Here is a 16312-nt window from a genome sequence, read left to right as displayed (position 1 = left end):
AGGAGGGGAGAAGCATGTGAACCTGAGGATACTGATTAGTAGTTCACGTAACACCAAACCATGGTGGGGGCTACATCTGAACCACCTTGTGTTAGACATTGCAGCAAGTGCACGGGGCAGAGAGGGTTTCTTAAAAGACAACCCTCTGCCGTGAGATGTATTAAAAGCTGCATAACTGTGTTATACACACATATTTAACCCAGACAATCTTGCTCTTTTGGTCACATGAGGCTAGACTTGCTGAAAACACATTCTTTATCAATTTCCATAATAGGTGCTAGCACCAAGGTAAAAAGGCCATCTAGATTTTAAAAAAACCTTATTTTTCATGAGTATTCATGCTCATTCATAGCAAAGAGATAAATGTTCTTGAGGGACATTAAGAGTTTCCTAACAGCAGGCCAAGGAAAATATTAACAGTATATTTTCACTGCAAGTATTTATGTTCTTTTCCACTTTATTAGTGAACCAATTTCCACAAATTGCCCTTTGTTAGTACTCCAACATCACTTTGCTCTCTATTTTTATTAATTAAAGCAGTGGTTTAAGAGGAGTTAAACACAAAGATGTAGTAGGTGATATTCTGCTGAAGTATGATAAGAAGCAGAAGCCCCATTTGCCTGTTTCACTTGTAATGATATACTTATACACCAAGACATTCAATTCTACATGTATTTCAACAAAGGCTTACCATTTCATCTTTTTCCCATTTGTCTGCATTACTCTTGTCTTGGTTTACTATGTAACCAGGAGGAAGCCAGTTGACAGGTGGGTCAAAAATAGAAACCACCATGCGACTAGGAAGCCCTTTCTTTTTTCCAAGACGATACAAGTTACAATTGCTGACCTTTAAAGAAAAAGAATTTATCATAATCTATAGGCAATCAACAATTCTGAGAACACAGTAAACACAAACTTTGATTTAAAACTTCCATTTATAAGCTTAATTTTGTGGTAAATTCCCCCATATATATCAAAACCACAGAATTTAAACACACACACACACACACACACACACACACACACACACACACACACACGTTATCCAACTATGCTCAGATATGGCGTATGAAGGACAAGGAATTGGGACAAAACAAAGCTGCTCTTAAGTTTGGGGTGACAAGATATACGACAAAATCCCATGCTCCTAATTTTTGCATTCTATATTTTATTGAAATCAGGAACAGTAAGCTACATGTTTCACACTCGATTCAAAAAGAAAAACTATTGGTGGACAAGGATATTGTAGAAATGGGAAAGGTTGAGGAAAGGGCAACCACAACGATCAAGGGGCTGGAGCAATTCACCCATGAGGGTTTACAGCATCTGGGGTTTTTAGGTTAGGGAAAAGAAGGAGAGTAAGGGGCATGACTAAGGTGTGTGAAATTATGTATGGTGTGGAGAAAGTGGATAGATAAAAGTCTCTTTCCCTCTCTAGTTCTAATCTAAGAATTTGGGTAATCCCTAATTATGCAAATCACTGTGTGAAGTGCTTCTGCAGATTTGGGTGAGCAGCAGGGGGTGGGGTAAGTTTAAAGGGAGGGGGAGTTGTTCAGGTGTGGGGAAAGGTTAGCTGCCCCTAGTCAGATATATTTAGCCATTCCTTCTCAGTGATGATAAAGCTGCTTGCCTTTAGAAATCCCTATTAATTTATACTAGCATTGGTTATGTAACATCAATAGCTGTCTATCTAGTTAAATACTGTCTACACCAGGCATCCCCTAACTGCGGCCCTCCAGATGTTTTGGCCTACAACTCCCATGATCCCTAGCTAAGAGGACCAGTGGTCAGGGAAGATGGGAATTGTAGTCCAAAACATCTGGAGGGCTGAAGTTTGGGGGTGCCTGGTCTACACTGACTGGCAGCTGATCTCCAGGTTTTTGTCTCTCCTAAGGTAGAAATGCTAGGGATTGAAATGTAGGGATTTTTGCAGGCAAAGCAGGTGTTCTTCCATTGAGCTATGGTCCTTCCACACAGCGTATTTCTATCCTGCCCTCCATCCCAGGATCACAGGGTGGTTTGTAACATAAAACCACAAAAATACATAAATCATGCTAACAAACAAATAAATCCAGTGGCTGAAGTTCTTAAGAAAACTGTGCATTGCAGTGCTACTGGCATACCCATCCTTTTCAATCCTGTATGTGGACTTGTTATTTTTGGAACAGTTAAGGATCATGGAAGTATGACTCACTTTTTTGCTTCTCATATATGACAGGCGTCCCTCATGAGCATCAGGGTAAGTGCAAAACAAATATGTAGTGATGGCATGCTTTAGAAATGAATCACCAAGCATTTCAAGACGCTCCAGATTAAATCCATCGCTAGCATTTGAGAGAGTCAAAGCCTGAAGAATGAGACCAGGGTTTGGGCCAAGGGTTTTTGAGGAGTATCCCTTGGAAGGGCTTGTTACAGAATCCATTCTTTCCTTTGTAAGATCACAAGCATCTGAAGCACTGGTGTTCAGGGCCATTCTGGGACATCCATCTGAGGTAGATTTGTTAACATTTCCATCAAGATATTTATTACTCAGGAGAGTACATTCATTGCTGGGCTTGAGCTGGTTCTCACTGTTGTATAAATTCTGAATAGGATACGAGGTAGTTGGTTGTACAGGTATTTCCTGCCTGGAGTAATTTAGCTGATTTCCTTGGCAAAAGTCTCGGCTAGCTAAGTCAAAATTGCCGTTGGCAAGATTTTTATTGTAAGAAACACCATTAACTGTTGCCAGTTCTACCGAGACGTCATTTTGGAGTTTACTAGGTGACTCGATCAATGTTCTGTAGCTCACAGACATTTGGTCATGCTTATCTGCAGAAGAGGTTTCATTAGCACCTTGATATGCAGCATTTTCAGGGACTACAATTGCGCTGTGCTTAAAATAATTTTCATTCTCTGCTACAGAAGAGCTAGGAGCAGAGATGAAGGATTTGCTGTCAATAGACTTTTTCCACCCAAAGTCCAGGTTAGGATATCTGTAAAATAAATTAATTGATTAATCATGTGTACACATACATGTAGACAGATGCTGATGTGATTATTATTTTTTACTGTAAATGTTAATTATCTGAAAGTGTTTTAATTGATTTTTTTTACTGATAATGTTAATTGTTCTTGTAAACAGTTTAGAGGTTTTATGACAACCAAGCAGTATATACCAGTAAATTTTGTTAACTAAATAAATAAGGCACAGGGCCACAACATTGGTGCTTTCCATCTACCTACAACAATCACACACCCAAATAGCCCAAACAGAAAACTGCTTTGGGAACTCACATTCCAAGTCAGCTCCTGAACAGGAATTGAGCCACTCCTGGTAGCAAAAAAGGAAGATCCCGCTTATATGAGCCAACTTCTAGGGGATAATGACCCTTCCCTCCCTATAAAATATTTGAGGGGACATACAAATGGTGTGTGTATGCTGCATCTTGTGATTGATTATGTGGGGCTGGGCTTACCTCCCCCCCCCACCCCAATTTTTTTATTCAAGTTGGCACCCCTGATCCCACTGTAACACTTCATTATGTTGGACAGTGGCCATAGTATAACAGTTTGATACCTATTTATTTTGATAGATGCTGATTATAAAATCCAAAGAACCACAAGTGGAACAATATAGTTGTTTGCACTGTTCTACAAATACGTGAGCCAAGTGCTACTATAAGAACTCTGAAACTAAGTGCCTAAGTTAGTTCCCTGCCACCCAATTCCTTTTCCTTCTATCATGCCTTTTAGATGATAAAGCCTGGGATTAGGAATAGTTTTTTATTGATCCTGGTAAGATGCTCTGGAAGACTTTTTTGGTGGATGCATGGGATAAAAATCATTCAAAGACACAACCACAGAGGAAGAGTTTGCAGAGTGGTCTAAGAGGCATGCTATATAATACATCTCATGCTTGTGCGTAGAGAGCATTATGCTTGATTTAGCTTCAATTATTGCACACATTAAGTGCGAGGTGTATAAATAGCCCTTCCATGAGCAGAAGATGGTTTCTACATATGAAAGGCACACCTTTGGCAAATGAGAAGCTGCCAGAGGACATAGCAATGGCAAAATGTCAGATTACTATGCAACATAACTTTATAGAGATAAACTACAGTATTCTAATACCTGAAATCTGAAGGAAGTGACTTAACTCCTACACCAGCATCAATGGCGGTTTGGGATCTGAGTTCCTCGGCTGTCAAAAGGCAGTGAAGACGATAAAGAATGCTGGGGAGGCAAACTGCTTTTCTCCACAGTGATGCTGGAATAGGATGGATAGCACAGAGTTCTGGAACCAGAATCTTTAATAAAGAAGAAAATTTGCCTTTAGTCTCTCGATATTTCAGAGTAGAGGTGGCAACCCACAGTTCAAGGGCCTGATTTCCTGCCAAGATTTTTTTCTACCTCCTTCCCTTCCCCAACACCAAACTAATTTTGGCAACAGCAGCCAAAAGGAAAAGGAAAAAAGGGAGAATATACAGCACTGGGAAGGATAAAAGCCCAACACCTTGATAGAATTGCAGGCTCCCATCCCACCCTCCACTCATCAGATAAAACATTTGATGAGTTTGGAGTGGGAAACTGCCTCTCTTCAGATAATGTAAGTGGGGGAGTGCATGCCTTGCGGGGGGGGGGGGCGTGCAAAAGCATGCGTGAGATGCAGCTTCCAGAGGGTTGGGGCAAAACCTGTCCTCAGACCAAAAGTGGTTAGTCAGCCCATTTTAGGGTACTAAAGAGGTGCTGAACACCATAAAATAGGAAAATCATCATTACCTGCTTGTTCTGTAGACTTTCCCACTTAGCTTTCCTCTTCTCAGCACTACTCAAGGGAAGAGCTTTCCCCTTCTGATTCAGATGACGAGGAGTCAAAAGATTAAGTCTAAAGAGAAAATGGGAAGGGCTGTTCTTTAAAATATGCAGTATAACTTTGCATTTCACCCTGGAAGGTGGTGCAAGGAAAAATGAGGGAAAGCTTGATTAAAAGATGTTAAAACCAGGGATGTGGGAAAATAATATTAGATATGTTACCAGACTTACAGAAATTATTTTAGTTTCCCTTGAAATTCCCCAGATATTTCTCCTGAGCAGGAACCACCAAATGCATTCCAGGCAAAAACTATTTTCAACTCTATTTAACAAGTGGGGCCTGCAGCAAAATATTGCAGCATGGAAAGCAGCTGTTCTGGATTCCAAGCACTACATTCTATTATCCCCCTTCCCATTTTCCAGCCCATCTCTTTTTATCCATCCTCTCTCAAACATACAGCATTCTGCAGCCACTTTTTTGCACTTCTGCAAACCTTGGGAGATCCCATGTTGACTATATTGAAACAATACAAATTAGAACTATTTTAAACTACCAAAACCCTCTTTACCTTGAAGATGTGTGGTCCACATCCAGCAATGGCTGGTTGAGATTGGTCAGGTCAAGGTTATACTTGGTTTTATAATATTCAGCAAAAGTTTCATATTCTGGGGAAGGAAATTTGCTCAATGGAGTAAGATCTGTGTAGACATCAGCAACATAAAATCGATGAGGCTGATCAAAATTTCGATACCTAGACAGAAGCAGATATTTGGGTTGCAATGTCAAATGTTCTGCTGAACAAGTTCCCTAACATGACCTGAAGTTATACATCAGAAAAGAAGTCCTACTATGCAACCACAAGCAAATCCAAAATAAAATATACAGTGAGTTATTTCCATTAATGCTGAGTGGAATGACTGGATTTATCAAAACAGTTAAGCATTGGCCAGGACACAAAGGGCTACTCTGGGCACATCCAGTAATCTGTGCCAATGAGAATTTTATTTTATTGGTAACATATTTTATTTATATTATTAATCACATTATTATTTTTACTTGTAGACTCTCCTGCATATCAGGAGGTGAGCTGCTGTAAGCCAGGATTAAGCCTCTTTAACCAAGTTTGCTTCTATGAAATATTAGCAGCTGACAAATACTTCTCTCTCTCTCTCTCTCTCTCTCTCTCTCTCTCTCTCTCTCTCTCACACACACACACACACACACACACACACACACAAAGAGTATAATCACCTTGGAATGATAACTGCATCCTGGTAGTCTTCTAATTTGAAAATAAAAGGTGTCTCTTTTGTATACTGTGTACTGGGAATGCCTGTACGTGCTTCAGATTTTTCAATATCTTCCATAAATTTAAAATCAATGTCCAAAGTGCTGGAGCCATCAACTTGAAAGAGAAAATTTTATTTGTTTTCGCTGTCAAAACACGTTTTTTAAACATCCTTTGTGTACATTCCCAAACATCAGCCATTTAACTATTGTAGCAAAACCTACTAAGTCTTAATGCCGCAATAGAGCTGTTAGTATCATAGGACTCTTGCTGAACTACAGTTGTAATCCACAACATCTGGAGGGCATTCTGTAGCCCACAACTTCTAAGAGAGCACCAAGCTGGTTATCCCTGCTGTATTATATACCTCTGATGTAATTCCAACTATAATCATTACCCTTTTCTCAAACTATGAATCTAAAATAAACAGAACAATTCATTCGATACAAAGAAGACTGAATAGAAATTAGCCAATGCAAACATATGCACAAGATTCTGCAAAGGAGTGCCTGAAGTGATATAAGAGGTAGCTTCTACAACAGTTCTCAACATCCTGTTTTTAAGTGGAAGAACAAAGCTGGATTTACTTTATTTTTCTTGAACAATGCCCCTCACTTGAGCAGAAAACCCTTTCCGCATGCAGATGGATCCAACCTATTGTGTGTGTGTGTGTGTGTGTGTGTGTGTGTGTGTGTGTGTGTAAAACCCTAGTTGTGGAATTCCCTACCCACAGAGGTGCGCCTGGCACCATCACTATACCGCTTTCAATGAACTCTCAAAACATACTTCTTTACCCTGTCCTTTGATACCTGAGGTGTGTGTTTTCAAGACCCACCCAATTTCTCTGAGTACAGTTTGTTTTAACTGTTTTTAATAATAATTTTTAAATTTCCACGGGATCTTCCGGGATGCATAATAATAATGACAATAACGATAATAGCAAATTAATATTTACAACAGTCTTCTCCTCACCAACATTAAGAGGTAGAACACAATAGGCTGAATCAGCATCGGTAGGTCTGAATTCTAGTGCAGGTTTCTCAAGCCGAAGAATGTGAGAGAAAATGTACTGGTGAAGTCTTGTGATCAACTCAAGCATTTGTAAAGACAAAGTGAATCCTGATTTCTTTAGCTCAATAGATATGGTCACTTCTCCCGAGCGGGTATACACAGGAAAGTGAGGAATCTGAGTGAAGAATGGGGGGGAAAGACAAGTCAATATGAGATTGTTCCAACAAAGAACTGGTGAAAGTGCCAACATGCAACTATTTACTGGTATGCATAGTTTTTCTACCTGAAGACAAATGTGTGGGATCTCATAACCACAGTAATACTTCTGGACTGAGACTGGCTGAGTGGAGCAGAGGACTGATGGGCAGAAATGTCTCTCCAAGCATCTCTAAATTCAAATGGATTATGGGAAGGTAAGTGTGGCTTTGAGATTTTGGGGAAAACTTTTTTTAATGGCTTGGCATATCACTTGGTAGGGCTACCAAATGGACCAGCCTCCACTGACTTTAATCATGAAGCAGAAGAAATGAAGAGTGGAAATAATGCAACAAGCTAAAATACTAGAATTCATTGAGCACCATTAATTGCTTTTAGTCATGTTTCAAAGGTTTCCTCTCAGCTAACAATATAAACTAAGTAAGTTTTTTTTGGGGGGGGGGAGGCTCAGTCGAGCATACCTATAAATCCACCGCCTGGGATGTGGGTGGCTCTGTGGTCTAAACCACTGAACCTCTTGGGTTTGCCAATCGGAAGCTCAGCAGTTTGAATCTGTGTGATGGGGTGAGCTCCCGTTGCTCTGTCCCAGCTTCTGCCAACCTAGCCGTTTGAAAGCACACCAGTGCAAGTAGATAAATAGGTACCACTGCAGCGGGGAGGTAAACGGCATTTCCGTGCGCTCTCGAACTAGTCATGGTGTCCTGTTGTCAGAAGCGGTTTAGTCATGCTGGCCACATGACCTGGAAAGCTTCTGTGGACAAATACTGGCTTCCTTGGCCTGAAAAGCGAGGTGAGCGCTGCACCCCAGTCACCTTTGACTGGACTTCACCATCCAGGTGTTCTTTACCTTTAATAAATACACCACTGTCTGTTTCCAGATCATTTTTTATAAGATACAAAAGACACTGGATTGTGACATGTAAAGCCACAGATACCAAAAAGCCCTGAGCTACTGCTTTGAAAGGATAAATTATGGTGGAATGATTGATGCAACTTTTTGTAGTGAACTAAAATGAAATGATCAAGTTTGTTTCATGAATATGAATGAGTGATGTGACACAATGAGCTGCTTCCAAATCTGCAACATCTCAAAGCAGACTAGAGGGACTACAAGCACAAGTTTACTACCTGAGGTATAGGTTTGGCTGTCAGTATTCCAAAACATCTTGCAGTATCTTCAGGAGGATATAGCTTTCGCCGCCTGAAGTTGAGCTCATCAGGTAGAGGGGTAGTTAATACCATTCCAATTACATAAAGGTAACAGGGTTGGTCAGGTTTGGGATAACTATCCGTCAAACATTCTGGAATCTATAGGAATAGAATAAATTGAACTTATTTTTAAATCAAAAGTTCCCTTATGAATTACTTTTGTGCTTATTTTTTTTACTTATAAGTCTATCTTTGTACACAAGTAGTTTAAAATGGAAAAGACATCAGGATAAAGGAATACATTTCAGTCTGCATCCTGAGTGTAAACAAATCAAGATCAGAATCCCCGCTCCACAACATGCATAATCTCTAACCTTACAAGTGTTCTGCCACAACAACAGTAAAATAATAAACCTGCAAATAAACCGCAGCAGAATGGAACAAATGTACATGATCCAAAATGCACATGATCCAATAAGCTGGTGAGTCTTTGCAAGGACTCTAGCTGCACACTTGGGCATGAAAAGCAGTTTATGAATACATTTGTTCTTGTAATAAAGAAGTTCATTAGCAACCGTTTAAAAGATGGAATTGTTAAGAGTTAAAGGCTAAAGTTACTTTAAAGGTAAAGGTAAAGGGACCCCTGACCATTAGGTCCAGTCGTGACCGACTCTGGGGTTGCGCGCTCATCTCGCATTATTGGCCGAGGGAGCCGGCATATAGCTTCTAGGTCATGTGGCCAGCATGACAAAGCCGCTTCTGGCAAACCAGAGCAGCACATGGAAACGCCGTTTACCTTCCCGCTGTAGCGGTTCCTATTTATCCACTTGCATTTTGACGTGCTTTCGAACTGCTAGGTTGGCAGGAGCTGGGACCAAGCAACGGGAGCTCACCCCGTCACAGGGATTCGAACCGCCAACCTTCTGATCAGCAAGCCCTAGGCTCAGTGGTTTAACCCACAGCGCCACCTGGGTCCCTAAACTTACTTTACTACATCATAAAGTAGAGCACCTATTTTGCACACCAGAAGTCAGAGCTTCATTCTCTGGCTTTCTGCAGACTTTCACACAGGCACTAATTAGTCCTACATCTACTTGGCTTAAGTAAGGATGCTGCAACATGTGCCATCAACCATTTCTTGTATCACACTAGCAAAAACCTGAAGTAGCATCCTGCTTTTTGTTACTCTGTTGTCATTTAAACAAAAAAAGTACTATACATTCTTAAATGAAGTATTAATTTTCCACAATGTCATATTAGTGCCCACAACATAAAACTTTATACAAAATTATTTCCTCCCCCAATCTCCTTTTCCACACCTGCACACACACACACCCTCAGATTTGAATGGAAAAAGTCTGATGTCTTAGCCTATGTGATCATAGTATCCATTACTCCATAGTAGAGTATCAAGACTCCTTTCCCCAAACATATGAGAATTATTGTTTGCAAAACATTCCTGTAGGACCTCGGGGTTAGTCTATTCATATCCTGCCTCTGCTATGCAACTTAGAAGAATCTTAAGCAAACATGGTTCAACACCACAGCACAGTCACACATAGTGAGGGCACAGAACTATACTAACAGCTTTAGGGTAGCATTGCCTTCGTTTTGTAGAGCCTGGCCTTCCTGGAACACTGGTTTCTTCTTCATCATGCAAATCAAGTTCCTCCTCATATTTCACTGTCTCTTTTCCAACAGGCATCAAGTGATCATCCAGTTCACCTAAAATGCATTGATAAAGAAGAAGTTATAAATCCAATTATATTTCATAAAATGTGGAAATATCTATCGCTCCAGGGAAAAAAAACTTTTATAAGACCTATGATAAAAATTTTGAGGGACTGTGACATTTCAGTGAACTCAGTAACAAAGCATCAGGAGTCAGTCCACATGCACCTTATTTTATTTGCCAATGAAAGGTCTTAAATTCCTCATTTGTTTAAAGGCATTGTAGTTTTTTGGGTTGATTTTTTTTATTAAAAAACCCTTTCCAAGTACATGCAAAAGAATTAAAAATAATTCTTTGTTGGAAGTGACAGAGAACTTAATTTCCTGCACCAATGGCTTGGTGAAAGCTGCCTAAATTTAAATAACCGAGGAAAAGCTTTTAAAGGTTCTCAGACGCTACACTAATTTTGTTAAATGCTATTTTTTAGAGACCAATCTATAACACTAAGCATCTAAAAGTAATATATTCAACTTGATCCTATTCATGTTTACTCAGAAGGAAGTCCCACCAAATTCATTGGGCTTTATTTCCAATACACATGTTTCAATTATTCCCAAACATATTGACTGGGGTCCAGACTTGTGAAGGTGGAAGTCCACTCAAGCAAATGGCATGGCCTCTCGTCTTGACGATAACCCCAATGTTCTAAAAAAAGCTGCAAAAGTTAGCAAAAATGTTGTGGGGTAGGAGAGTTATAATTATGTTTAGTTGTATATATTAAAAATGTAACTAGACAGCTATGAGAATCAATAAATATTTACTACAACACAAAAAAGCTGCAGAGGATCTGAAGAGCCTCCATAACAGCAGGGACGAGATGAGAGGAGTTTCAACTGGTGGAGAGAATTGGGGGAAATCAAGCTGAGATACCTTACAAGTGACCCTCAGGAGTTAGGGGTGGGCACATAGGGGCTGCATTAAGGAGGAGGGGGGAAACCTTAATGGCCTTCCACTCACATGTTTTTTGCTCCAAATCCTATTTCCCTGCAGCTAATGATTTTATCAGATATATATATCTGGAGGAAGCACTCCAAAATTTCTGTTGTGCTTTCCACAATTGCATGAAATGTTTTTGGCAGCAAATATGTAGGCGTTGACAAGCATATCAATAAAAAAGTACAAAATTGTATCCTTTAGGTTTTTCATGACTAAATAAATGTTCCTCGCTTCCAAATATGCTTACCAATCTTATGCAATTTTTCACAGCAAATAAGAGCAACAACTCTCTCTGCCAATCTTGTACAATTCATTGGAGGACCCTAGAAATAAAATTTGAACCAATTATATTAAAGGAAGCATATGTTCTCATTCGCACATGCACAAGCGCATAAAAGAACAGCTCCAATGCAAAGGACACCTTTAACAATAATGAAATCACATTAAAAACACATAGCCCTAAATAGAATAGATAAAACTTTGATTACCAGCACAAGTTGTTAATTTTTTCTCATGCAGCAGCAAATAAGATACATGGGATCTTACCGTATAATAAATACCAAACCACAGATATTATTTCAAGTGAACACCGAACATGAAGGAATAATATATTTTCCTTTAGATTCCAAAAGCTCTGTGCTGAGACAGCTGCTAACAGAAACTGGGCCTGGACCCAGCTCAATGTAGCACTACCTATGGAATTTCCAATGAGTTCATTCAAGTCTTAATATGCTAGTCTAGTCAGGATGATGAGAAAGATTAAGATTATCTTCTCTCACTTCCTAGTTTGAGCTCTATGCTCTACAGTGTTTAGAACAGTCAATTGTGCCCCATTTGACAGTTTTAGCTGATGCAGCATAACTTGCTGCTTGCACCAATTATTGAGCTTATGGCAAATCCATGAGATCAAGCTGCCAAGCAGAGCAGGGCTGCAAAATAAGCACTACAGCAAAATGTTATCTTAAACAAGTGCCAATGGAAAAAAGAAGAACTTTGAATATATTCCAAGCATAAAGTAACCTAAATAAAACTGAAATACTTACAACTATTGATGCTCGTAGAGGAGAATTGATAGGTAGATAAAGAGTTGAATAAAATGTGTTATCAGGGAGTTCTCTAGTTTTACACTTGGGAGCCAGATGAGTAAACGGGTCACTTGGCAGTCTAGCACAGTACCTAAATAACACAAGATTAAATATAATTAAGTTATTCTAGGAAAGAGCCATGCCACTGAAGAATTTAAAATAATGCATTGGGCTTACTCTGGGAAGGGGAAAGTGAGCATCACATGCTAGCCCTGCTTCCAACATCCCTGCAGCTGCTCCATCTCTGATCTTCTTGAAAAGTCTACAGGAAACCTGAATGTTCAGCTGAACACAGTTGCAAACTGCCTCATAATCAGAAAGGTTGCTGGTCATGTGGAGGCTGAATGTACTTATAAGCCCCCTTCAGACCTTCTTGCTAAACAAGGAAAGGTCAGGGACTGAGTGGGCATTTTAAAATCAGATACTAGAAATGATCGGGGATGGAGGAGCCAATATGTTAAAAGTCAAGGCTCAGAGTCCTCAACTGGAATCACTGTTAAGGATGAACAGTAATAACCATCTGACAGCCATTGAGTGGGAACAAATTGAGCTTAAGGGCAGAGAAGTTCTAATATATAGTGTCAATGATTTCCTAAGCTTTAACAACTAAATTAAACTGGATTCTCTACATACAATTTCAGTTAAAAATGAGATTTAGTAGAACATTTGTACACCAGCAAGTGTTACAGAAATAAACAGTGAGGGAAGGGCAGTGATCAATCAAATTTGGGGTCTGCCCACTGTCTGCAGCCAGAAAGGATCCTGCCAGTAGAACTTCCACCCACCAGTGCTTGGCTCTAACTCCAACCCAGCACAAAGGGGCTTTGGATTGCTGTGTAAGACATACACTGGATTGCTGTGTAAGACATACACAGCATTTATTTATGCCAGTGAGCCACACTGAGTGGAGGATTGCATGGCAAGAGAGCAGGGTAACTGATATGATTAGTTGCTTCCCTAAGGGGAACAATTTCAAACATTTAAAACATAAGCAGATTCTTCTGTACCATTAAAAACATTCTTCTGCATGAGTATCCTAATAATGATATAAATCAGTATTTTTAAATATTTGGTTGCCTTATTTTTTAAAATAAAGGGAATCCATAGCACTACCAGAAAAATTTCCTCAGATCTAAAGACAGTTCCCCTCAGGCTAAAGCAGGCTGTCTTAGAAATTCAGCAAATTATGTCAAAATTGAAACACCAATAGATTTCATACCTATTAATGTGCCCAATAGCAGTGTTTATTGTGACTCTTGGACCAGCATCTTCTGGTCTTAGCACATATGGTGGGAAGATATCATCGTCATCTATAATGGGTTCATTTTCGGTTTCACTGGTATCCACAGACTTTGAGCATTTGTTCCTCAGGATCTTTAAAATATACATATGAGAGAATGGTGATAATTCTATGCAACTCAGAACTGATCTATGTATTTTGAAAAGTTTAATGTCTCTTTTTTCCTGTTCTCCATGCATTTCAACACCTCTTAAAATATAGCCAAATTTTGCAATATCAATTGGTTCCCAATATCAATAAGCTGGTTTCTGTCTATACAATTGGACATGATTTTGAATCAAGATGGCAGACTAAACCTTTCCAAACTGCAATGAATTTTTTCCCAGACACTTGGCTATTATTAAATAATTAAGTATAAGAATGTGGGGGAATGAAGAGAGAAACTACCTAGACCTCTGTATTAAGCAACTGTGGCTAGGCCCTAGCCTATGTTACAACCTCCTCATACTGTATACAAAAGTTACTGACTAGCTCCAATAACTGATTTGCTACTTTTAGCTACCCCCACCATCTTTAAAGAGGGCACTTGCCCTAGGCATCACAAATGGAAGGGGCTGAATCAGTATTGGCCAACAGTACATTTTGAGGAAAAATTTGCAAGTTGTTACAGAGTGTAGTGAAAACAGAAATGGACGTGGGAGTCTCAAATGAATGTTCATACCTGGAATATTTGTCTAAAATAAGGAGAGAGAGAAAGGTCTTCCATCCTTTTACTCATCTGCTATGTAGTAGGCCTGGGGGGAAAGGCTGGCCAGATCCTTTTTCAGACCCTGAGGCACTCAGGGACTGAATTTTTATTTAACCCACCCCTCACACCTTTCTCACTAGACCCTGCATAGTCCTTCCTGCAGCTTTTCCAACCCTTCCAAACAATTGATATTCAAACCTTCTGCCATAGTCACTTCCTCCTGTCATTTTTCAGTGCATAATTTTCAATTAAGCTTGGATTCCCAAGTTTCCAGTCCTTAAGTCTTCTTCAAACCAGGTTTACCATATTTCTTCAAAGAACAGAGTGTTTTGATTGAGGCCAAGGACCTATTCCCCTATTTTTATTGCTGCTTGAGTGTCTAGCAATTTTTTTTGTTACCCATTCTCTTTTGCCACATACCTTCTCAATTGCCTTGTAGGTTTTAAGATCTTCTTCAAAACATTTGATTTTGTCTGAATCTGCTAACATGATGTAATTCGAGATAGGTGCCCTGGCCCTTCCTTTGGACTGCACATAGGAACGATATTCTGTGGGCAAATCAAAACGAACCACCAAATTGCATTTTGGTATGTCAACACCCTCTTCTACAATACTAGTTGCAATTAGTAAGTTGGTCTCGTGTGCTCGAAATTTTCTAAGTACCTACAAAAGCAACCAAGAAGATACATATCTAAGACCAATCAGTTATTAAATCATCAGCTTGACAAAAGTTTAATACATACTTCAGAATTCAATAATCAAGTATACAAATTTGTTCACAAGCCATCAGTTAGCAAAGACAGGTTATAACCAGAAAATAATTTTATAATTAGAAAAACAGCTTACTAGAAAAAAGTGGGATTTGAATACTTTCAGCTCTTCATCATACTAACAAGGTAAATATTATAACAGCCCTATAAGCAAACCACTACTTTTATCACCATAGAGGCCTTTGATAGAAATCCACTGGTTTTGAAGTCTTTGAAGCAGACGATGGAAATCAGATCACACAGCAACTATGGTCTTACCTGGGGCGGGGGGGGGGGGGGAGACACACTACCAAAGAATTCCATGATGTTGTGTTCTATTCCTTCTTAAAAACAGTTATGATTCACCTGTGAAAGCAGACTGCCACACTTTTGCCAAAGTGTAAAACTAAAGCCAGTTATATTTTTCTGGAGAGGAGGGACCCAGTCTGTTAAATTTTATCTCTGCTTTTAGGGGGGAAAATTTATTTTAAGTTGCTTTTTTCTTTGCATTTCATTTTTTGTGTGTCACTCACACAAAAAGAACTAAAACTGTATCAGTATTTCAGAAATAGGGCATTTACAGTACTTCCACGGAGACTGCAAATCTGTTATCCAAGTAACATTTTGAAAAATAGCTAAAGTTTTAAACCAGGAATAACATTTTTCAGTCTGTAGTATTTTCAACATAAACCTTAGCTCATAAGCAGTACAAAGTCATTTTTGTTTTAAAATTCAGGCTTGCTTCAGAAACTTGTGCGCTTTTACATATTGATCAATAAGAACTATGCAAAATTTGTAAGATGCAGAATCTCTGGACTTTGCAAAGGTTCTAAAGGTTAAGAAACTATACAGCATTTTTGTACAATTATTTTCATTAAAGTTACCTCTTCCTGCTTTCGGAATTCTACTTCCATCTGTTTACTACGGGGCTGATTCTTTCCAATGCCATGTCCAGTTATAAAATTGCTGCTGATGTAAGCCAGCTCTGGGTCTTGTTTGCCAGCTTCTTTTATCAACCTAAACACATTATACACATTTTGGAAGTCACATATATAGTTGAGAAAATGTAAGCTAAAGGTCTTTTTGATATCAAGGAGGCATTTGTATTTAAAATTCTTAAAGTAAATTCCTCCAGTGGTTCTCTACCCGACAGAGAAAGACAGCCTTACTTTCGAAGCATAAAAAGGTATCAAGAACATTTAGTTCATGTATTCTTAATAGTCCCAAAGTCTAGAACAGAAAATATTATATCTAACAAATCCCAATAGTGAGTGCTAATTTAGTACGGACCGGTGGTCACATAACCCCACCATGCAGCAAATACAAGGTTCTTATTTCTGAGAAAAGCAATCCATAGGAAATT

General features: G+C 39.2%; 1 protein-coding gene across 2 annotated transcripts in view; it reads right to left on the bottom strand.

Annotated features, from left to right (window-relative positions):
* DICER1 (dicer 1, ribonuclease III) overlaps positions 1-16312 on the bottom strand; it is a 51688-nt gene that overhangs the window by 13558 nt on the left and 21818 nt on the right. The window contains exons 11-24 of one of the 2 annotated variants that reach the window (XM_035106668.2): positions 15834-15966; positions 14621-14863; positions 13432-13586; positions 12171-12303; positions 11375-11450; positions 10045-10184; positions 8439-8618; positions 7056-7269; positions 6047-6200; positions 5364-5546; positions 4762-4867; positions 4114-4289; positions 2195-2975; positions 692-847 (exon numbers count right to left, since the gene is read on the bottom strand). In XM_035106668.2, coding sequence (XP_034962559.1) covers positions 692-847; positions 2195-2975; positions 4114-4289; positions 4762-4867; positions 5364-5546; positions 6047-6200; positions 7056-7269; positions 8439-8618; positions 10045-10184; positions 11375-11450; positions 12171-12303; positions 13432-13586; positions 14621-14863; positions 15834-15966 — 2830 coding nt within the window. Of the gene's footprint in view, positions 1-691; positions 848-2194; positions 2976-4113; positions 4290-4761; positions 4868-5363; positions 5547-6046; positions 6201-7055; positions 7270-8438; positions 8619-10044; positions 10185-11374; positions 11451-12170; positions 12304-13431; positions 13587-14620; positions 14864-15833; positions 15967-16312 lie in introns of those variants that run through there. The other variant, XM_060272053.1, reaches the window with a different exon arrangement.

Source organism: Zootoca vivipara, chromosome 1, assembly GCF_963506605.1.
Source record: "Zootoca vivipara chromosome 1, rZooViv1.1, whole genome shotgun sequence".
In the NCBI taxonomy this organism is placed as follows: Eukaryota; Metazoa; Chordata; class Lepidosauria; order Squamata; family Lacertidae; genus Zootoca; species Zootoca vivipara.
Note: the sequence above shows the minus strand (reverse complement) of the source record. Positions and strands in the feature narration are given on the sequence as shown.